The sequence below is a fragment of the Vigna umbellata genome, chromosome 7 (genome assembly GCF_029865625.1).
Source record: "Vigna umbellata cultivar VRB3 chromosome 7, Vumbellata_1.0, whole genome shotgun sequence".
Taxonomy (NCBI): Eukaryota; Viridiplantae; Streptophyta; class Magnoliopsida; order Fabales; family Fabaceae; genus Vigna; species Vigna umbellata.
This window is the reverse complement of record NC_142171.1, coordinates 36,879,209-36,903,566: the sequence shown is the minus strand read 5'-3', so window position 1 is coordinate 36,903,566 and position 24,358 is coordinate 36,879,209. Positions and strand designations below refer to the sequence as shown.

Genomic DNA, 24,358 nt, shown 5'->3' with positions numbered 1-24,358 from the left:
AGAAAAAGCCCACAGGGCCAAAATTTCTTCAAAAGCCCTATGGGCCAGGGCCAACCCATGGGCCTTTTTCTTAGAAAAAATATTCATTTTGAATACAAGAAAAAACATAATTAACTCCTAATTTGTTACAAAAATAGTTACTACAGAAAATAAATTGAAATTTTTATAGGACGAGGGTTCTAGAATCGAGAAACAAAAGCAAATTGACAATATTTATTGAGTTAGATTCTCTAAGTATATAATTAAAGGATCATTTTATAAATTTGAAATTTAAATATTTAATTTTGCTTTTTTTAGGTTATAAGTCAAAAATTAACTTTCTATCTAAAGTTATCCTAATTGAAATTTAAGAGAAGATTTTCTATAATTGAAGCTCTTAATTTTAAAAAAAATAAGGATTCTTTACTTTCTTAGAAAGCTATTGAAAAAGAAATTAAATATAAATGATTTTATTTTTCATTTTATACTCGACAAATCATGTTCATAACATAAATAATAAGTAAAAAGAAAAAGCTCATAAACATTGTGCAACTTACAGTTGTATTTGCCCACAGGATTCAATCTCGTCATACTACTCACTCAAAATGTTTACATTTTAAATGTCATAAACATAAACATACATTTATGTTATGTGTTGTAATTGAAAGTTAAAAATAAATTATTTAATGTGTTAGTTAAAGAATTGAAACACTATAACATTGTCATTCTTTAGTACTTTACGTCTATTTAAAATTTTCTTTGTTTTATAATTTTTTCAGAAATTAATTTTCTTTTTATAGTATATCTTATGGTGATTTTGAGAAAAGATTATCAGAGAGAAAAAAAACAAAATAAAACATAAGTTTAATATACACAAAATATTAATATTATTTTTGATCCAAAAATTTTAGATAATAAATTTTTGAATTAAATTTTAAATAATTAAAAACCGATTGTGTGATATTTTAGAAGTCGAGGAAAAAAAAGAGTGATTCTTTTTAAGAACTATAAAAGCAGTGCAAATATTAAATTAATTTAATATGTTATTATCTCTCTTTGGGGTTATTTTGATATTACTAATTATATATAATTTTCTAATAATTGGTGTTTGCAATATAAGAAATAATTGTATTGACAACAAAACAAAACATCTTTATAATATTTTAGAAAAAATAAATTTGTAATACTATATAGTTGTTAAAATTAAGTGTGTGGTTTGCAATTGTTTTTAATTATTTAAAAAAGTAGTTATTTTTAATATTAAATATTCTATTATACTATAATTAATTAGTTTTATTTAATAATTTGAAATAAGAAATCAATTTCATGAATATAAAATTTAGTACTTTTATTATGAGAATGTTGAAGTTTAGTTTCAAAAAATCTTTTAGTGGGCTAAACCCACCTTAACATTGACCCTAACCTCCTTAACAGGTGGCTTTTGGGGGTTGGGGCTTTTTTGTGGCCCCCATTTGAGGGGCTTCTTAAGAGGGGGCTTTTTCAAGAGTGGGTTAGGGCTAGCCCCGGGGTCATGGGTCAAATTGACAGCTCTACTTATTCATATAAAACATACACATTTGAAGCAATCTCTTGCAGAAATGATGTCTTAATATCTTTAAGTAGCCTTCTAGAGTTCCTCTAAAGTTTTTCATTCAGCGAACACCTATCATGCGTTGAGCGAAAAGTCAGCTTCTGATGTCTTAACTGACCCCATTCGCTCAGCGAATGCTGCTGGTGCGCTAAGCGAATAATCTTCCTTGTAGCTGAGCACATGATGATTGGCTTAGCGAGAACTGTTGATAACACTCATGAGGAAAACACATAATTCATGAATAATCACAACTTTGAGCTAATGAGATAATTAATAAATATGAAAACAAGTATTTTTCACACTTATCAATTTTTATTATATATTTTTAACAAAATTAAATTCATTTATATTTATATTTTACATTGAATTATATGTAAAATTGTTTTAAAGTTGTTAATAGAAAGTAATGTTATCAAAATTTATTTTAACTAAAAAATATGTTAAACTTATTTATCAATTGCATTTGATAAAATAAAATAAATTCAATTCTTTTAAATCATTGTATATTTTTAAAATGTATAAAATTCAATCATTTCTATACAAATGTTTTAATTGATTTAAAAATAAATTTTTTTATAAATTTAAATGTAAATTGTTAAATTAATTTTAAATAAGTTTATAACATTTAAAAGAAATAAACTTAAAATTTAAAAATAATTTTAAATAAAGTTCAATGTAAAATATAAATATGAATAAACTTAAATAATTTTGTCAAAAATATTTAATAAAACTATTTCTATACATCTCTTTCTATTGATCTTTTCCTAATATAGATGTTGTATATGAGCTTCTTAGATTTTATTACATAAAAAAAAGTAATAAAATCCTAACTTTGACTGAGTGGTGAGTTACAAATTTTTTTAGATTTGATTTATAGATTTATTTTTCATCCAGAATAATTCCAAACTGCACTAAATCTTGTAGATTAAATTAGTAGTATTGACCAGTACAGTTTGAGTATATGGCTGAGCTTCATTTTAAATTACTTATAAGGCTATATTTAGCTATAACTTTATGTTCTTCTTCTCTCTATAAAATGGAATATTACACATCATAGCTTCAGTAAGCAGAATCTAAGATTCAGCAATGAACATGGCATGCAATCACTTTATTCTCCTTCTCTTCTTCGCTCTTCCTCTCACATCACAATCAATTACTTTCGCTGGTCCTGCATCTATTGTCGATGTTTCTTCACTCAATCGAAGTAGTTTTCCGACAGGCTTCGTTTTTGGAACAGCATCAGCAGCATACCAGGTATACATATTTCGGTTTCATTTTTGTATTACATTGAAATTTTTTTCTAATATTAACTAGTCAGATTTGGAACTACATCTCTTGCAGTTTAATTAGCAACCAACGTCACACAGTGTTGTTATCACTTATTTTAAAAAATAACTATTCAAATTTGAATGAAGAAAGAGAGCATATAGTTATAGATGTATTTATCATTCTATTCATTGTACAAAGTAAATAAAGATGACATTATTTATCCTATTGGCAGAAACCTTGTGACAAATCTTATATCAACTATAAATAAAGTAAATTTACAATATTTACAAATATCACCTTACCATATAAAGTATATGCAAATTTCACTATCTTTAATGGACTTTTGATACAAAAGCATTACATATGTAAAATCATGAATTATTGTACCTGAGTTGACAGAAGTGTCTTATGTATATATATATATATACACATATGGATATTCTGCCGATAAAAAAAGTAAATCGATTTTATAAAATTGAATTAAATTTAAACTAATTTTATAAGTTGAATTAGGTTATTTTTCTATAAATAAATGTAAGTTGTTAGTATATTGTTCATAAAAAGAGTTAAACTCGTAACTTTTTTCACTCTCTTTTTTCAAACTCTTCAAACCAACTTTATATCTCTCAATGTTAATGCAAAAAAGTTGAATTAGGGTTAAAATTTACTTGTTAGTAATGCTCATAATTCATTCCTAACAGGAAGTTAACCTTTAAAATTTGAATCTAAACTCACATAATTTTATGTGTTCATGCTGTAGTACGAAGGTGCTGCAAAAGAAGATGGAAGAGGACTAAGTATGTGGGATGTATTCACCCACAAATATCCAGGTATATTTTGTTGGAGTTTCATATTCATTAAACATAAGAAGATTTCTTAATATATAAGTAAGTTGAAATTTTATCTTAAAAAGTTAATTTTATAAGATTCAGTTAAATTTAAAACTTACATTTTAATATTTTTTATGTTTTCATCTCTAACAATCTAACAATCTGTAAAGTAATTTTATGAGCTCAGTGTAACGTTTTAAAATAGCCTGATTATACATGTATAATACTTTCAGAGAAAATAAAGGATAAAAGTAATGGAGACGTAGCAGTTGATCAGTATCATCGCTATAAGGTAAAGTCCAAATTCTCAGTCAATGATGAAACCAAGTATCATTCTCCCTCAAAGTAATTAATAATTTTTCTAGTGTTGTTTTCTGTTTATATAACAGGGAGATATTCATATAATGAAGAATATGAATCTGGATGCTTACAGATTCTCCATCTCTTGGTCCAGAATCCTACCAAGTGAGATCAAAGTTCATCAACAATTATTAATTACTTTCGTAATTATTGTATTTGTACCTTTCATGTTAATGATTTCAATCTTTGTAAATCATAAATAGAAGGAAAGCTGAGTGGAGGTATAAATCACGAAGGAATCAATTATTACCACAACCTCATCGATCATTTGCTACTCAACGGTCAACATTAATTCTTTACTCTTTTTTTTTTCTTAATTAAAAAGTTTACATTTTATAATAGATTTTTAAGTAAGTGACAATAGTTATATGCGAAATATTAATATTTCAGGTATACAACCATATGTGACACTTTTTCACTGGGATATTCCTCAAGCTTTACAAGAAGACTACGGTGGTTTCTTAAGTCCTCTCATTGTGTAAGTTTTACAAAATTTATCTTTTATGTCATAACTAAAAGTAAAAATACGAATTATATGTAAGATAACTTAGTAATCTAATTTCCATAAATAGTTACTTCCTTGATGTTAACTTTACACTAATTTATTATCATTATAACTACCATGAATATAATTCATCCATCACTGATTTTCAGAAATGATTTTCAAGACTATGCGGAACTTTGTTTCGAAGAATTTGGAGATAAGGTGAAACATTGGATTACTTTAAACGAGCCATGGTCTTTTAGTAGGGGTGGTTATGCACTTGGGAGCTTTGCACCAGGTCGATGTTCCCAATGGTTAAATCCAAAATGCACTGGTGGTGATTCAGGAACAGAACCTTATGTAATTTCACATTATCAACTACTTTCTCATGCAGCAGCTGTTCAAGTGTACAAGAAAAAGTATCAGGTTTTTTAGTCTTCACCAAAAGCTACACTTCAGCATTGCTATAAGGGTTAAACTATTTTTGTACAACTCTTGTACTTAACATTTGGAACACTTTGCTTAGGAATCTCAAAGGGGAGTGATAGGCATAACACATGTGTCTCATTGGTTTGAGCCATTTTCAAATACCACATCAGATAAAGAAGCTGCTCAACGAGCTCTTGACTTTATGTATGGATGGTAAGTACTTCACTCTCCATTTAAATATTACCACTCTTAAAAATAAAATTATGTTAGAATATAAAATTTAAGATTAACTCAACCTTGTAAAATCGACTTATAACATGATGTTTATACTTATTTATATACTGTGAACGGTCTTATTGTTCGTCTATTCGAAACTTTCAACACATGTCCTTCATACTGAGAAATATATATATTGAGTTTAGGCACAAAACATTAATTATTGGTATGATAATGTTGTACAATAGGCTGGACAAACAAAAAATCTCGTTATGATAGACTTTAAATTATAGTTATGATATTATATTAAGAAGTGAATTTTAAACTTATACAATCATATAAGATTGTACTCATTTATATATTATAAATTTATCTTATAACTATAATTGATGTGGAATATCTTGAGTTATGTAGAGTTACACTAATTAAAGTTGTTATTACGTGTTATATTGTTCTTCTATTTTCAAGAGTAAAATATTGTAAGTTTTGGATTTGTACTATATTATATTATTTTGGTAGTAGGTATGTGAATAATTTGGAGTTATTCAACAAAGAAAAGTCTGAAATTTTGATATTTTGTAATAATAATTATAGGTACATGGAACCATTGACATCAGGAAAGTATCCAGAGAGCATGCGTTCCTTAGTTGGTAAAAGATTACCAGAATTCACTAAAGAAGAAGCAAAACTTCTTGTTGGTTCATTTGATTTTCTTGGATTAAACTATTACACCACTTACTATGCTGCCGATGCACCCAAAACCAAACCTAATTATGAAACAGATTGCAAGGCCAATCTTTCATGTAAGTAGAACTTTAACTATCACTTATTTAAATAACATATCTTATAATTTCATAATATCACATTTTGTTTTTTGTTTTGTGGGCTAGCTATTCGTAATGGCGTTCCAATAGGTCCATCGGTATGTATGCAATCACTTGAAATTTTATGTTCATATTATTATTGGTTTATTTGGTTTTGTATAACTTCATATTTATATTTGCAGAGCGGTTCTAGTTGGTTATACGTTTATCCTAAAGGAATTAGAGAATTGTTGCTCTATACAAAAGAAAAGTACAACATTCCTTTGATTTACATAACTGAAAATGGTAATTAAATCAAATCATCATTTTATTATCTTTGAAATATCTCATTAAGTAATTATTTAGACAAAGTTATTTAAAATATGTAGCCTTAATATAACTTTTTGCATGTTTATAAGTAATCTTTCTTCTATCACTTTTAACGTATATTGCTTTTAACTTGAAGGTGTAAGTGAATTGGACGAACCGACAGTATCGTTAAGGAAATCCCTTTACGATAAACATAGAGTTCACTACTATTATCACCATCTCTATTATATAAATTCGGCAATTAGGTAATTAATGATTTCTTTATTGCTCAAAAATTATTTTATTTGCAAATTTAATTTATTTATTTTATTGACTTTACTAGGGATGGCGTAAACATAAAAGGATATTTTGCATGGTCATTGTTGGACAACTTCGAATGGAATGATGGTTATGCAGTACGCTTTGGAATTCACTTTGTGGATTATAAGAATGGCTTAAAACGATATGAAAAACTCTCTGCAAAATGGTTTAAGAACTTTCTTAAAAGGTCTTAGATTATATAGTTAGTTCTTAATATTTAAGGCACTCTACTATTAGAATAAATATTGATAGAGTAAGGATTCTTGCAAAGCTCATGTAATAGATATAGGGTTAAATGATTCCATTGGTTTCCATTTTTGTAGAAAAAATTGTAATCGGTCCTGTATTTTTATTGGTTCCGATTTGGTCCTTAATATGAAAAAATTGATTCAATTAGTTTTTTCGTTAATAATGTACTAACATTATTAAAGAGGAGTCACATGTTACTTATTTTTTTTTCAATTTTTTAAAAAATAAAAATTTGTCACATGTTAAAGTAACATCATGTCATATGACAGAGATAATGTGATGTCACTATGTCAGTGTCACATATTACTCTCATGCCTGGTGTCATTGTTTAGTTTTAATTTGGTCTTTATATTTTTATTTTATCTCAATTCAGTCATAATATTTTTAAAATTAAACAATATTGTCACTCTTCAAATAGTAACAAAATTTAATTTTTATATAAATGTTATGCAATAGTATAATGCTAAGTATTTTCGAATGCACGCGGACGACCCGGGTTTGATCCGCGACAACGACGCCAAAAACTTGATAACATTTTGTCAAGTATACCAAATCGTTTCAATTGGTAAAAGTAAATACAAAGTATTGTTCTCCCAAGGGAATTGAGTTACGTTATCTAATTGAACTCATTTACTGGTTTCATGAATCACATGAAAATAAAACCTTGCACAACATATCATTATTTCATTCAAGCATTCACATCAAGACATACGAGTCCTAATTCCTTAGCAACTAGTTCTAAATTCGTATATCAAAGTGTTAATCGCTTAGTCAATTTAATATACAATTTGCATTAAATCAGATGCTAAGAATGACTAAGTTATTGAGTCTATCCCTAGATCCCAAATCACTTAGATGCTCTATCTATGTCCATGTTCAAAGTTACTTTCTAGTAAGCAGAGACATTCAAATAACATTATATTTCCATATAATGAAAATAAATTCAAGAAAGAGCATATTTCCATATTGCACAAGAATTTTACATCATAGTGAAAACATTACATCCAATTTCAACGAAAGAGAAATCTAGCTACTCTTATTGATAGACCCGTCAATTTGGCCCCCCTTACATGGTTTGGCCTAACCCACGTGGGTTGGGGCAAGAAAAATCCACAGGGGCAAAAATCCCCTTGTAGAAAAAGCCCACAGGGCCAAAATTTCTTCAAAAGCCCTATGGGCCAGGGCCAACCCATGGGCCTTTTTCTTAGAAAAAATATTCATTTTGAATACAAGAAAAAACATAATTAACTCCTAATTTGTTACAAAAATAGTTACTACAGAAAATAAATTGAAATTTTTATAGGACGAGGGTTCTAGAATCGAGAAACAAAAGCAAATTGACAATATTTATTGAGTTAGATTCTCTAAGTATATAATTAAAGGATCATTTTATAAATTTGAAATTTAAATATTTAATTTTGCTTTTTTTAGGTTATAAGTCAAAAATTAACTTTCTATCTAAAGTTATCCTAATTGAAATTTAAGAGAAGATTTTCTATAATTGAAGCTCTTAATTTTAAAAAAAATAAGGATTCTTTACTTTCTTAGAAAGCTATTGAAAAAGAAATTAAATATAAATGATTTTATTTTTCATTTTATACTCGACAAATCATGTTCATAACATAAATAATAAGTAAAAAGAAAAAGCTCATAAACATTGTGCAACTTACAGTTGTATTTGCCCACAGGATTCAATCTCGTCATACTACTCACTCAAAATGTTTACATTTTAAATGTCATAAACATAAACATACATTTATGTTATGTGTTGTAATTGAAAGTTAAAAATAAATTATTTAATGTGTTAGTTAAAGAATTGAAACACTATAACATTGTCATTCTTTAGTACTTTACGTCTATTTAAAATTTTCTTTGTTTTATAATTTTTTCAGAAATTAATTTTCTTTTTATAGTATATCTTATGGTGATTTTGAGAAAAGATTATCAGAGAGAAAAAAAACAAAATAAAACATAAGTTTAATATACACAAAATATTAATATTATTTTTGATCCAAAAATTTTAGATAATAAATTTTTGAATTAAATTTTAAATAATTAAAAACCGATTGTGTGATATTTTAGAAGTCGAGGAAAAAAAAGAGTGATTCTTTTTAAGAACTATAAAAGCAGTGCAAATATTAAATTAATTTAATATGTTATTATCTCTCTTTGGGGTTATTTTGATATTACTAATTATATATAATTTTCTAATAATTGGTGTTTGCAATATAAGAAATAATTGTATTGACAACAAAACAAAACATCTTTATAATATTTTAGAAAAAATAAATTTGTAATACTATATAGTTGTTAAAATTAAGTGTGTGGTTTGCAATTGTTTTTAATTATTTAAAAAAGTAGTTATTTTTAATATTAAATATTCTATTATACTATAATTAATTAGTTTTATTTAATAATTTGAAATAAGAAATCAATTTCATGAATATAAAATTTAGTACTTTTATTATGAGAATGTTGAAGTTTAGTTTCAAAAAATCTTTTAGTGGGCTAAACCCACCTTAACATTGACCCTAACCTCCTTAACAGGTGGCTTTTGGGGGTTGGGGCTTTTTTGTGGCCCCCATTTGAGGGGCTTCTTAAGAGGGGGCTTTTTCAAGAGTGGGTTAGGGCTAGCCCCGGGGTCATGGGTCAAATTGACAGCTCTACTTATTCATATAAAACATACACATTTGAAGCAATCTCTTGCAGAAATGATGTCTTAATATCTTTAAGTAGCCTTCTAGAGTTCCTCTAAAGTTTTTCATTCAGCGAACACCTATCATGCGTTGAGCGAAAAGTCAGCTTCTGATGTCTTAACTGACCCCATTCGCTCAGCGAATGCTGCTGGTGCGCTAAGCGAATAATCTTCCTTGTAGCTGAGCACATGATGATTGGCTTAGCGAGAACTGTTGATAACACTCATGAGGAAAACACATAATTCATGAATAATCACAACTTTGAGCTAATGAGATAATTAATAAATATGAAAACAAGTATTTTTCACACTTATCAATTTTTATTATATATTTTTAACAAAATTAAATTCATTTATATTTATATTTTACATTGAATTATATGTAAAATTGTTTTAAAGTTGTTAATAGAAAGTAATGTTATCAAAATTTATTTTAACTAAAAAATATGTTAAACTTATTTATCAATTGCATTTGATAAAATAAAATAAATTCAATTCTTTTAAATCATTGTATATTTTTAAAATGTATAAAATTCAATCATTTCTATACAAATGTTTTAATTGATTTAAAAATAAATTTTTTTATAAATTTAAATGTAAATTGTTAAATTAATTTTAAATAAGTTTATAACATTTAAAAGAAATAAACTTAAAATTTAAAAATAATTTTAAATAAAGTTCAATGTAAAATATAAATATGAATAAACTTAAATAATTTTGTCAAAAATATTTAATAAAACTATTTCTATACATCTCTTTCTATTGATCTTTTCCTAATATAGATGTTGTATATGAGCTTCTTAGATTTTATTACATAAAAAAAAGTAATAAAATCCTAACTTTGACTGAGTGGTGAGTTACAAATTTTTTTAGATTTGATTTATAGATTTATTTTTCATCCAGAATAATTCCAAACTGCACTAAATCTTGTAGATTAAATTAGTAGTATTGACCAGTACAGTTTGAGTATATGGCTGAGCTTCATTTTAAATTACTTATAAGGCTATATTTAGCTATAACTTTATGTTCTTCTTCTCTCTATAAAATGGAATATTACACATCATAGCTTCAGTAAGCAGAATCTAAGATTCAGCAATGAACATGGCATGCAATCACTTTATTCTCCTTCTCTTCTTCGCTCTTCCTCTCACATCACAATCAATTACTTTCGCTGGTCCTGCATCTATTGTCGATGTTTCTTCACTCAATCGAAGTAGTTTTCCGACAGGCTTCGTTTTTGGAACAGCATCAGCAGCATACCAGGTATACATATTTCGGTTTCATTTTTGTATTACATTGAAATTTTTTTCTAATATTAACTAGTCAGATTTGGAACTACATCTCTTGCAGTTTAATTAGCAACCAACGTCACACAGTGTTGTTATCACTTATTTTAAAAAATAACTATTCAAATTTGAATGAAGAAAGAGAGCATATAGTTATAGATGTATTTATCATTCTATTCATTGTACAAAGTAAATAAAGATGACATTATTTATCCTATTGGCAGAAACCTTGTGACAAATCTTATATCAACTATAAATAAAGTAAATTTACAATATTTACAAATATCACCTTACCATATAAAGTATATGCAAATTTCACTATCTTTAATGGACTTTTGATACAAAAGCATTACATATGTAAAATCATGAATTATTGTACCTGAGTTGACAGAAGTGTCTTATGTATATATATATATACACATATGGATATTCTGCCGATAAAAAAAGTAAATCGATTTTATAAAATTGAATTAAATTTAAACTAATTTTATAAGTTGAATTAGGTTATTTTTCTATAAATAAATGTAAGTTGTTAGTATATTGTTCATAAAAAGAGTTAAACTCGTAACTTTTTTCACTCTCTTTTTTCAAACTCTTCAAACCAACTTTATATCTCTCAATGTTAATGCAAAAAAGTTGAATTAGGGTTAAAATTTACTTGTTAGTAATGCTCATAATTCATTCCTAACAGGAAGTTAACCTTTAAAATTTGAATCTAAACTCACATAATTTTATGTGTTCATGCTGTAGTACGAAGGTGCTGCAAAAGAAGATGGAAGAGGACTAAGTATGTGGGATGTATTCACCCACAAATATCCAGGTATATTTTGTTGGAGTTTCATATTCATTAAACATAAGAAGATTTCTTAATATATAAGTAAGTTGAAATTTTATCTTAAAAAGTTAATTTTATAAGATTCAGTTAAATTTAAAACTTACATTTTAATATTTTTTATGTTTTCATCTCTAACAATCTAACAATCTGTAAAGTAATTTTATGAGCTCAGTGTAACGTTTTAAAATAGCCTGATTATACATGTATAATACTTTCAGAGAAAATAAAGGATAAAAGTAATGGAGACGTAGCAGTTGATCAGTATCATCGCTATAAGGTAAAGTCCAAATTCTCAGTCAATGATGAAACCAAGTATCATTCTCCCTCAAAGTAATTAATAATTTTTCTAGTGTTGTTTTCTGTTTATATAACAGGGAGATATTCATATAATGAAGAATATGAATCTGGATGCTTACAGATTCTCCATCTCTTGGTCCAGAATCCTACCAAGTGAGATCAAAGTTCATCAACAATTATTAATTACTTTCGTAATTATTGTATTTGTACCTTTCATGTTAATGATTTCAATCTTTGTAAATCATAAATAGAAGGAAAGCTGAGTGGAGGTATAAATCACGAAGGAATCAATTATTACCACAACCTCATCGATCATTTGCTACTCAACGGTCAACATTAATTCTTTACTCTTTTTTTTTTCTTAATTAAAAAGTTTACATTTTATAATAGATTTTTAAGTAAGTGACAATAGTTATATGCGAAATATTAATATTTCAGGTATACAACCATATGTGACACTTTTTCACTGGGATATTCCTCAAGCTTTACAAGAAGACTACGGTGGTTTCTTAAGTCCTCTCATTGTGTAAGTTTTACAAAATTTATCTTTTATGTCATAACTAAAAGTAAAAATACGAATTATATGTAAGATAACTTAGTAATCTAATTTCCATAAATAGTTACTTCCTTGATGTTAACTTTACACTAATTTATTATCATTATAACTACCATGAATATAATTCATCCATCACTGATTTTCAGAAATGATTTTCAAGACTATGCGGAACTTTGTTTCGAAGAATTTGGAGATAAGGTGAAACATTGGATTACTTTAAACGAGCCATGGTCTTTTAGTAGGGGTGGTTATGCACTTGGGAGCTTTGCACCAGGTCGATGTTCCCAATGGTTAAATCCAAAATGCACTGGTGGTGATTCAGGAACAGAACCTTATGTAATTTCACATTATCAACTACTTTCTCATGCAGCAGCTGTTCAAGTGTACAAGAAAAAGTATCAGGTTTTTTAGTCTTCACCAAAAGCTACACTTCAGCATTGCTATAAGGGTTAAACTATTTTTGTACAACTCTTGTACTTAACATTTGGAACACTTTGCTTAGGAATCTCAAAGGGGAGTGATAGGCATAACACATGTGTCTCATTGGTTTGAGCCATTTTCAAATACCACATCAGATAAAGAAGCTGCTCAACGAGCTCTTGACTTTATGTATGGATGGTAAGTACTTCACTCTCCATTTAAATATTACCACTCTTAAAAATAAAATTATGTTAGAATATAAAATTTAAGATTAACTCAACCTTGTAAAATCGACTTATAACATGATGTTTATACTTATTTATATACTGTGAACGGTCTTATTGTTCGTCTATTCGAAACTTTCAACACATGTCCTTCATACTGAGAAATATATATATTGAGTTTAGGCACAAAACATTAATTATTGGTATGATAATGTTGTACAATAGGCTGGACAAACAAAAAATCTCGTTATGATAGACTTTAAATTATAGTTATGATATTATATTAAGAAGTGAATTTTAAACTTATACAATCATATAAGATTGTACTCATTTATATATTATAAATTTATCTTATAACTATAATTGATGTGGAATATCTTGAGTTATGTAGAGTTACACTAATTAAAGTTGTTATTACGTGTTATATTGTTCTTCTATTTTCAAGAGTAAAATATTGTAAGTTTTGGATTTGTACTATATTATATTATTTTGGTAGTAGGTATGTGAATAATTTGGAGTTATTCAACAAAGAAAAGTCTGAAATTTTGATATTTTGTAATAATAATTATAGGTACATGGAACCATTGACATCAGGAAAGTATCCAGAGAGCATGCGTTCCTTAGTTGGTAAAAGATTACCAGAATTCACTAAAGAAGAAGCAAAACTTCTTGTTGGTTCATTTGATTTTCTTGGATTAAACTATTACACCACTTACTATGCTGCCGATGCACCCAAAACCAAACCTAATTATGAAACAGATTGCAAGGCCAATCTTTCATGTAAGTAGAACTTTAACTATCACTTATTTAAATAACATATCTTATAATTTCATAATATCACATTTTGTTTTTTGTTTTGTGGGCTAGCTATTCGTAATGGCGTTCCAATAGGTCCATCGGTATGTATGCAATCACTTGAAATTTTATGTTCATATTATTATTGGTTTATTTGGTTTTGTATAACTTCATATTTATATTTGCAGAGCGGTTCTAGTTGGTTATACGTTTATCCTAAAGGAATTAGAGAATTGTTGCTCTATACAAAAGAAAAGTACAACATTCCTTTGATTTACATAACTGAAAATGGTAATTAAATCAAATCATCATTTTATTATCTTTGAAATATCTCATTAAGTAATTATTTAGACAAAGTTATTTAAAATATGTAGCCTTAATATAACTTTTTGCATGTTTATAAGTAATCTTTCTTCTATCACTTTTAACGTATATTGCTTTTAACTTGAAGGTGTAAGTGAATTGGACGAACCGACAGTATCGTTAAGGAAATCCCTTTACGATAAACATAGAGTTCACTACTATTATCACCATCTCTATTATATAAATTCGGCAATTAGGTAATTAATGATTTCTTTATTGCTCAAAAATTATTTTATTTGCAAATTTAATTTATTTATTTTATTGACTTTACTAGGGATGGCGTAAACATAAAAGGATATTTTGCATGGTCATTGTTGGACAACTTCGAATGGAATGATGGTTATGCAGTACGCTTTGGAATTCACTTTGTGGATTATAAGAATGGCTTAAAACGATATGAAAAACTCTCTGCAAAATGGTTTAAGAACTTTCTTAAAAGGTCTTAGATTATATAGTTAGTTCTTAATATTTAAGGCACTCTACTATTAGAATAAATATTGATAGAGTAAGGATTCTTGCAAAGCTCATGTAATAGATATAGGGTTAAATGATTCCATTGGTTTCCATTTTTGTAGAAAAAATTGTAATCGGTCCTGTATTTTTATTGGTTCCGATTTGGTCCTTAATATGAAAAAATTGATTCAATTAGTTTTTTCGTTAATAATGTACTAACATTATTAAAGAGGAGTCACATGTTACTTATTTTTTTTTCAATTTTTTAAAAAATAAAAATTTGTCACATGTTAAAGTAACATCATGTCATATGACAGAGATAATGTGATGTCACTATGTCAGTGTCACATATTACTCTCATGCCTGGTGTCATTGTTTAGTTTTAATTTGGTCTTTATATTTTTATTTTATCTCAATTCAGTCATAATATTTTTAAAATTAAACAATATTGTCACTCTTCAAATAGTAACAAAATTTAATTTTTATATAAATGTTATGCAATAGTATAATGCTAAGTATTTTCGAATGCACGCGGACGACCCGGGTTTGATCCGCGACAACGACGCCAAAAACTTGATAACATTTTGTCAAGTATACCAAATCGTTTCAATTGGTAAAAGTAAATACAAAGTATTGTTCTCCCAAGGGAATTGAGTTACGTTATCTAATTGAACTCATTTACTGGTTTCATGAATCACATGAAAATAAAACCTTGCACAACATATCATTATTTCATTCAAGCATTCACATCAAGACATACGAGTCCTAATTCCTTAGCAACTAGTTCTAAATTCGTATATCAAAGTGTTAATCGCTTAGTCAATTTAATATACAATTTGCATTAAATCAGATGCTAAGAATGACTAAGTTATTGAGTCTATCCCTAGATCCCAAATCACTTAGATGCTCTATCTATGTCCATGTTCAAAGTTACTTTCTAGTAAGCAGAGACATTCAAATAACATTATATTTCCATATAATGAAAATAAATTCAAGAAAGAGCATATTTCCATATTGCACAAGAATTTTACATCATAGTGAAAACATTACATCCAATTTCAACGAAAGAGAAATCTAGCTACTCTTATTGATAGACCCGTCAATTTGGCCCCCCTTACATGGTTTGGCCTAACCCACGTGGGTTGGGGCAAGAAAAATCCACAGGGGCAAAAATCCCCTTGTAGAAAAAGCCCACAGGGCCAAAATTTCTTCAAAAGCCCTATGGGCCAGGGCCAACCCATGGGCCTTTTTCTTAGAAAAAATATTCATTTTGAATACAAGAAAAAACATAATTAACTCCTAATTTGTTACAAAAATAGTTACTACAGAAAATAAATTGAAATTTTTATAGGACGAGGGTTCTAGAATCGAGAAACAAAAGCAAATTGACAATATTTATTGAGTTAGATTCTCTAAGTATATAATTAAAGGATCATTTTATAAATTTGAAATTTAAATATTTAATTTTGCTTTTTTTAGGTTATAAGTCAAAAATTAACTTTCTATCTAAAGTTATCCTAATTGAAATTTAAGAGAAGATTTTCTATAATTGAAGCTCTTAATTTTAAAAAAAATAAGGATTCTTTACTTTCTTAGAAAGCTATTGAAAAAGAAATTAAATATAAATGATTTTATTTTTCATTTTATACTCGACAAATCATGTTCATAACATAAATAATAAGTAAAAAGAAAAAGCTCATAAACATTGTGCAACTTACAGTTGTATTTGCCCACAGGATTCAATCTCGTCATACTACTCACTCAAAATGTTTACATTTTAAATGTCATAAACATAAACATACATTTATGTTATGTGTTGTAATTGAAAGTTAAAAATAAATTATTTAATGTGTTAGTTAAAGAATTGAAACACTATAACATTGTCATTCTTTAGTACTTTACGTCTATTTAAAATTTTCTTTGTTTTATAATTTTTTCAGAAATTAATTTTCTTTTTATAGTATATCTTATGGTGATTTTGAGAAAAGATTATCAGAGAGAAAAAAAACAAAATAAAACATAAGTTTAATATACACAAAATATTAATATTATTTTTGATCCAAAAATTTTAGATAATAAATTTTTGAATTAAATTTTAAATAATTAAAAACCGATTGTGTGATATTTTAGAAGTCGAGGAAAAAAAAGAGTGATTCTTTTTAAGAACTATAAAAGCAGTGCAAATATTAAATTAATTTAATATGTTATTATCTCTCTTTGGGGTTATTTTGATATTACTAATTATATATAATTTTCTAATAATTGGTGTTTGCAATATAAGAAATAATTGTATTGACAACAAAACAAAACATCTTTATAATATTTTAGAAAAAATAAATTTGTAATACTATATAGTTGTTAAAATTAAGTGTGTGGTTTGCAATTGTTTTTAATTATTTAAAAAAGTAGTTATTTTTAATATTAAATATTCTATTATACTATAATTAATTAGTTTTATTTAATAATTTGAAATAAGAAATCAATTTCATGAATATAAAATTTAGTACTTTTATTATGAGAATGTTGAAGTTTAGTTTCAAAAAATCTTTTAGTGGGCTAAACCCACCTTAACATTGACCCTAACCTCCTTAACAGGTGGCTTTTGGGGGTTGGGGCTTTTTTGTGGCCCCCATTTGAGGGGCTTCTTAAGAGGGGGCTTTTTCAAGAGTGGGTTAGGGCTAGCCCCGGGGTCATGGGTCAAATTGACAGCTCTACTTATTCATATAAAACATACACATTTGAAGCAATCTCTTGCAGAAATGATGTCTTAATATCTTTAAGTAGCCTTCTAGAGTTCCTCTAAAGTTTTTCATTCAGCGAACACCTATCATGCGTTGAGCGAAAAGTCAGCTTCTGATGTCTTAACTGACCCCATTCGCTCAGCGAATGCTGCTGGTGCGCTAAGCGAATAATCTTCCTTGTAGCTGAGCACATGATGATTGGCTTAGCGAGAACTGTTGATAACACTCCAATGATGTATACAATTCTTGTACAAAGAACTACACCACTTTCCTACTAACTATTACATCTTTTCTATGAGGAAAACACATAATTCATGAATAATCACAACTTTGAGCTAATGAGATAATTAATAAATATGAAAACAAGTATTTTTCACACTTATCAATTTTTATTATATATTTTTAACAAAATTAAATTCATTTATATTTATATTTTACATTGAATTATATGTAAAATTGTTTTAAAGTTGTTAATAGAAAGTAATGTTATCAAAATTTATTTTAACTAAAAAATATGTTAAACTTATTTATCAATTGCATTTGATAAAATAAAATAAATTCAATTCTTTTAAATCATTGTATATTTTTAAAATGTATAAAATTCAATCATTTCTATACAAATGTTTTAATTGATTTAAAAATAAATTTTTTTATAAATTTAAATGTAAATTGTTAAATTAATTTTAAATAAGTTTATAACATTTAAAAGAAATAAACTTAAAATTTAAAAATAATTTTAAATAAAGTTCAATGTAAAATATAAATATGAATAAACTTAAATAATTTTGTCAAAAATATTTAATAAAACTATTTCTATACATCTTTTTCTATTGATCTTTTCCTAATATAGATGTTGTATACGAGCTTCTTAGATTTTATTACATAAAAAAAAGTAATAAAATCCTAACTTTGACTGAGTGGTGAGTTACAAATTTTTTTAGATTTGATTTATAGATTTATTTTTCATCCAGAATAATTCCAAACTGCACTAAATCTTGTAGATTAAATTAGTAGTATTGACCAGTACAGTTTGAGTATATGGCTGAGCTTCATTTTAAATTACTTATAAGGCTATATTTAGCTATAACTTTATGTTCTTCTTCTCTCTATAAAATAGAATATTACACATCATAGCTTCAGTAAGCAGAATCTAAGATTCAGCAATGAACATGGCATGCAATCACTTTATTCTCCTTCTCTTCTTCGCTCTTCCTCTCACATCACAATCAATTACTTTCGCTGGTCCTGCATCTATTGTCGATGTTTCTTCACTCAATCGAAGTAGTTTTCCGACAGGCTTCGTTTTTGGAACAGCATCAGCAGCATACCAGGTATACATATTTCGGTTTCATTTTTGTATTACATTGAAATTTTTTTCTAATATTAACTAGTCAGATTTGGAACTACATCTCTTGCAGTTTAATTAGCAACCAACGTCACACAGTGTTGTTATCACTTATTTTAAAAAATAACTATTCAAATTTGAATGAAGAAAGAGAGCATATAGTTATAGATGTATTTATCATTCTATTCATTGTACAAAGTAAATAAAGATGACATTATTTATCCTATTGGCAGAAACCTTGTGACAAATCTTATATCAACTATAAATAAAGTAAATTTACAATATTTACAAATATCACCTTACCATATAAAGTATATGCAAATTTCACTATCTTTAATGGACTTTTGATACAAAAGCATTACATATGTAAAATCATGAATTATTGTACCTGAGTTGACAGAAGTGTCTTATGTATATATATATATACACATATGCATATTCTGCCGATAAAAAAAGTAAATTGATTTTATAAAATTGAATTAAATTTAAACTAATTTTATAAGTTGAATTAGGTTATTTTTTTATAAATAAATGTAAGTTGTTAGTATATTGTTCATAAAAAGCGTTAAACTCGTAACTTTTTTCACTCTCTTTTTTAAATATTTAATTTTGCTTTTTTTAGGTTATAAGTCAAAAATTAACTTTCTATCTAAAGTTATCCTAATTGAAATTTAAGAGAAGATTTTCTATAATTGAAGCTCTTAATTTTAAAAAAAATAAGGATTCTTTACTTTCTTAGAAAGCTATTGAAAAAGAAATTAAATATAAATGATTTTATTTTTTATTTTATACTCGACAAATCATGCTCATAACATAAATAACAAGCAAAAAGAAAAAACTAATAAACATTGTGCAAGTTACAGTTGTATTTGCCCATAGGATTCAATCTCGTCGTACTAGTAACTCAAAATGTTTACATTTTAAATGTCATAAACATAAACATACATTTATGTTATGTGTTCTAATTGAAAGTTAAAAGTAAATTATTTAATGTGTTAGTTTAAGAATTGAAACACTATAACATTGTCATTCTTTAGTACTTTATGTCTATTTACAATTTTCTTTGTTTTATAAATTTTTCAGAAATTAATTTTCTTTTTATAATATATCTTATGGTGATTTTGAGAAAAGATTATCAGAGAGAAAAAAACAAAATAAAACATAAGTTTAATTTACACATAAAATATTATATTATTTTTGATCCAAAAATTTTAGATAATAAATTTTTGAATTATTTTTAATTTTAAATAATTAAAAACAAATTGAGTGATATTTTAGAAGTCGAGGAAACAAAAGAGTGATTCTTTTTAAGAACTGGAAAAGCACTGCAAATATTAAATTAATTTAATATGTTATTATCTTTCTTTGGGGTTATTTTGATATTACTAATTATATATAATTTTCTAATAATTGGTGTTTGGAATATAAGACATAATTGTATTAAAATTGACAACAAAATAAATAATCTTTATAATATTTTAGCAAAAAAAAATTTGTAATACTATTTAGTTGTATAAAATTAAGTGTGTGATTTGCAATTGTTTTTAATTATTTAAAAAAGTAGTTATTTTTAATATTAAATATTCTATTATACTATCATTAATTAGTTTTATTTAATAATTTGAAATATGAATCAATTCCATGAATATAAAATTTAGTACTTTTATTATGAGAATGTTGAAGTTTAGTTTCCAAAAATTTTTTAGTGGGCTAAACCCACCTTAACCCTGATCCTAACCCCCTTAAGAGGTGGCTTTTGGGAGTTGGGGCTTTTTTTTGGCCCCCATTTGAGGGGCTTCTTAAGAGGGAGTTTTTTCAAGAGTGGGTTAGGGCTAGCCTTGGGGTCATGGGTCAAATTGACAGCTTTAACTATCACCAACGTCTATATACGATTATCAACGTCAGCCCCCTGTAACAGACGTCTATATGCCTGACAGGTAGGTGACAAGTTGTTTTTTTTCGCCATATGGACGTCTGATCCCGCCATCTGACGTATAAATGGCCTGACAGGGTAGATGAAGAGTTGTTTAGGACGTCGGCTTCCCTTACGACTGACGTTTCTATACACCACGAATATTAATTTTTCAATCGGATGGACATCATATTAGTGAGGTCCCCTACGTCTAGTCGAGAATAGGCGTCGGTGCCCTCCTGTGCCCGACGTTTGGTTTCCTTTTAAATCAGAAATCGAACCCGCGGTTACGCGCACTTTATCGTCTTCCTTCTCGCCTTTTCTCTCCGCGACATTGCATTTCCAGGTGCGTTTTGTCTCTTTTGAACCGTTTAAACTTATGTTTACTCCGATTAAATTAGTCTTTGATGGATTATCTTCCATTTGAACCGATTAAAATGAGTTTTCGTTGTGTTTTGGTGCAGTTTTTCTCGTGTCTTTGGGTAGCGTAGTAGCACCTTCTCCCTTTGCTAGTTTCGTCGTAAGGAAAGCTTGTGTCTTTTGGATGTCTTATAGCATTTCAACCCAAAACCGAACCTGGGTCCTTGCCTAATTCTCATGTCACCGTATTCGTTTTCATTGCCTAGTTGGAATGGAACTACGCAAGGATCCAGATTCGGTTTTCGGTTGAAATGTCATAAGAGGTCCAAAAGACGCAAACTTTTCTTATGAGGAAACAAGAAAAGGAAGAAGGTTTTAGTACGCTGCTCAAAGACACGAGTTGCAGTAGACATTGGTTAATGCCATGTCTAACGTCTATAGATGTCGGTTTTGGTGTAATTCGACGTCTATAAAGATGTCGGACCTGTAGAGTCCCGACGTCCCATTAACGTCACACATAAAGATGTCGGATCGAGATCTGATGTTAAAAGCCCAAAATAACATACGTCTAAGGCCATTTCTGCACTAGTGAATACAAATATTTGATATTCTTATATATTTTTTTTTTATAAACAATGTCTTTTCTAGACAAGACTCTCATAAAACATGTAAAAGTTACACTATTTTTTATTTGTCCTGTTTGAAGTAATGTTTGCTTTTTGGTGTTCGTAGCTATTCTTACCCGAAGGTTGGGGAAGGAAGGGAAAAAATTCGAAGTTTAGAAGAAAAGAAAGAAAAGCACAAAGAAAAAGTGGTAATTTATGTATCTTTAGTGTTGTACACTGTTTTAATACCTAAAATCTCAAAAGTAAGTAGTGACACTACACTATATACTCTCACTGAAATTCCTGCACAATGTTGTCATTGATCCAAAAGTTCTAATCTCACTTTTTATTCTGCAGTAGTTCTCTGTTCTTCTTGCTAAGAAATCCTTGAAAGACAAATTAATGTACCAGAGGAGTAGAATGAAAAGAAACGATGAAGAAAAAAAATTACTACAATTAAAACTTAAACGATTTAAGAAAAGACTGGAGAAAAATATTGATAAATGAACCAGTCCGGAATTTAAATGGAACATGAACTGTAGAAGTGGAAAAAGGAAATTATTAAGTAGAAATCAACAACTTTTTATTCTATTATTGTCAGCTTCTACAACAATCTTAAGGACTTATGGCTGACAATAACAACAACTCAATCCCGGAGAATCAGAATATTGTTTCCGGAACTCAAACGGTCTTCGCGAAACCTTTCCTGGATGTATCAAAAATTGAAGTCTTCTCTGGTCAGAATTTCCGGCGCTGGCAAGAACGCGTGTCAACCCTCTTAGACATGTATGAAGTTGCTTTTGCTCTTTCATCTTCAAAACTCGACTCCAGTCTCCCTCCAAATTCAAAACAAGTTGAAGACTGGGTTCATGCAAACAAGGTATGTCGTCATACTTTACTTAGTGCACTCTCTAACAATTTGTTCGATGTATACTGTTCCTATAAGGAAGCGAAAGACATTTGGGATTCGTTGATTCTCAAATACACTGCTGAAGATATGGTCAGGCAAAGATTCATCATTGGGAATTACTATCGCTGGGAAATGGTTGAAGACAAGGACATAAAGTCGCAAATTAATGAGTACCACAAGCTACTCGAAGATATCAAAGCGGAGAACGTTCTTCTTCCAGATGAGTTTGTTTCAGAGCTTTTGATCGAGAAACTGCCGCCTCCCTGGACTGATTACAAGCAACAACTAAAACACAGGCGCAAGCAAATGTCACTTTTAGAGTTGATCACTCACATAATTATTGAAGATACCAACAGGAAAGAATGTGCTGTTGTGAGGGCCAAAGCATTGTCTGCAAAAGCAAACATGGTAGAAGACAAACGTGCTCCAAAAAGGTACGAACACAAACCTGATCACAATAAGAAAAATAATTTTTGAAAATTTCGCCCCAACACATCTAACCCCACCTTTAAGAAGAAAGGAAATTGCTTTTTATGTGGGAAGTCGGGCCATCATTCACCGTAGTGTAGGCACAGAGTAAGAAACGACAATCCTCCTAAGGCTAATATAGTCGAAGGAGATGACATTATTGTTGCGGTTGTTTCTTAAGTAAATCTGAAGACAAATGTGAGCAAGTGGGTGGTAGACTCTGGTGCTACCAGGCATATCTGTGCAAACAGAAGTGCCTTTACCTCTTACACTAGTGTAGGGGATGGAGAAGAACACGTTTACCTCGGTGATTCCAAGACCACTCCTGTTCTGGGAAAAGGGAAAGTTCTTCTCAAACTCACATTTGGAAAGACTATGGCCTTGAGTGATGTGCTACATGTGCCATCAATCAAAGTTAATTTAATCTCTGTAGCACTACTGGGAAAAGTGAGGGTTAAAGTGTCATTCGAGTCTGACAAGATTGTAATGACAAAAAATAATGTTTTTGTGGGGAAGGGATATTGTGATCAGGGTATCTTTGTACTTAACATTTCTGAAAATATTAATGAATCATCTTCTTTCTGCTTATATCATTGACTCATATGATATATGGCATGCTAGATTAGGAAATCTGAATTCTTCCTATGTTATGAAATTAAAACAACTAGGATTAATTAATATGCATGATAAACAGAGTAGTAAATGTGATATATGTGTAGAATCTAAAATAACAAAGAAAACATGTTTTTCTGTAGAACGTCAAATTGAACAATTAGGGTTAATTCATACTGATCTAGCTGATATGAAACAAACCATGTCTAGAGGAGGTAAAATTTATTTTGTGACCTTTATAGATGATTATTCTAAATACACCAAAGTATACTTAATCAAACACAAAGATGAAGCCTTTGATGTGTTTTTAACCTATAAAGCAGAAGTAGAAAATCAATTGAATAAAAGGATTAAAAGAATTAGATTGATGAGTGCATATTTATGCCCACATTTATGCTTTAAAATTAAATTTTTGATGAAATTTATGTGCTTGAATGATTGATTTAAAGAGGATTTGTGATGATTTGATATATTGTGTTTGGAATTAAAAGGGACTTAAAAAGTGATTTTAATTGCATAAATTATTCTTGGAAGTTCTTACATTTATTTGTGCAGCTTAAACTATAAGTTCTATTGGTCCAAATGGCAATTCAAGGCCCAAAATCAGGTTTTATTTGGAAAATATTGTATAGACGGGCCAA

At 28.2% G+C, this 24,358-nt stretch overlaps 3 protein-coding genes across 5 annotated transcripts; all 3 read left to right on the top strand.

Moving 5' to 3' along the window:
* Window positions 1-2,649: 2,649 nt before the first annotated feature.
* LOC148195875 (cyanogenic beta-glucosidase-like) lies at window positions 2,650-7,016 on the top strand. Of its 2 annotated transcripts, XM_088094583.1 has the most exons (13): window positions 2,650-2,824; window positions 3,600-3,669; window positions 3,903-3,961; window positions 4,059-4,134; window positions 4,233-4,310; window positions 4,420-4,507; window positions 4,684-4,939; window positions 5,040-5,155; window positions 5,753-5,961; window positions 6,049-6,080; window positions 6,165-6,267; window positions 6,428-6,536; window positions 6,614-7,015. In XM_088094583.1, exons 1-13 carry the CDS (start codon window positions 2,657-2,659, stop codon window positions 6,783-6,785), a joined length of 1,536 nt encoding a protein of 511 aa, XP_087950709.1. In that variant the 5' UTR covers window positions 2,650-2,656; the 3' UTR covers window positions 6,786-7,015. The 2 variants fall into 2 exon arrangements, with proteins under 2 accessions (XP_087950709.1, XP_087950708.1); XM_088094582.1 differs by having other exon boundaries at window positions 6,049-6,267; window positions 6,614-7,016.
* Window positions 7,017-10,623: 3,607 nt separating this feature from the next.
* Window positions 10,624-14,988, top strand: LOC148195874 (cyanogenic beta-glucosidase-like). 2 transcript variants are annotated; one of them, XM_088094579.1, is made up of 13 exons: window positions 10,624-10,798; window positions 11,572-11,641; window positions 11,875-11,933; window positions 12,031-12,106; window positions 12,205-12,282; window positions 12,392-12,479; window positions 12,656-12,911; window positions 13,012-13,127; window positions 13,725-13,933; window positions 14,021-14,052; window positions 14,137-14,239; window positions 14,400-14,508; window positions 14,586-14,987. In XM_088094579.1, the coding sequence occupies exons 1-13, from the start codon at window positions 10,631-10,633 to the stop codon at window positions 14,755-14,757; spliced, it is 1,536 nt and encodes a 511-aa protein (XP_087950705.1). In that variant the 5' UTR covers window positions 10,624-10,630; the 3' UTR covers window positions 14,758-14,987. The 2 variants fall into 2 exon arrangements, with proteins under 2 accessions (XP_087950705.1, XP_087950704.1); XM_088094578.1 differs by having other exon boundaries at window positions 14,021-14,239; window positions 14,586-14,988.
* A 7,364-nt stretch (window positions 14,989-22,352) lies between these two features.
* Window positions 22,353-23,114, top strand: LOC148195873 (uncharacterized). Its single transcript, XM_088095311.1, has one exon. It carries the CDS (start codon window positions 22,353-22,355, stop codon window positions 23,112-23,114), a length of 762 nt encoding a protein of 253 aa, XP_087951437.1.
* The last annotated feature ends 1,244 nt before the right edge of the window (window positions 23,115-24,358 follow it).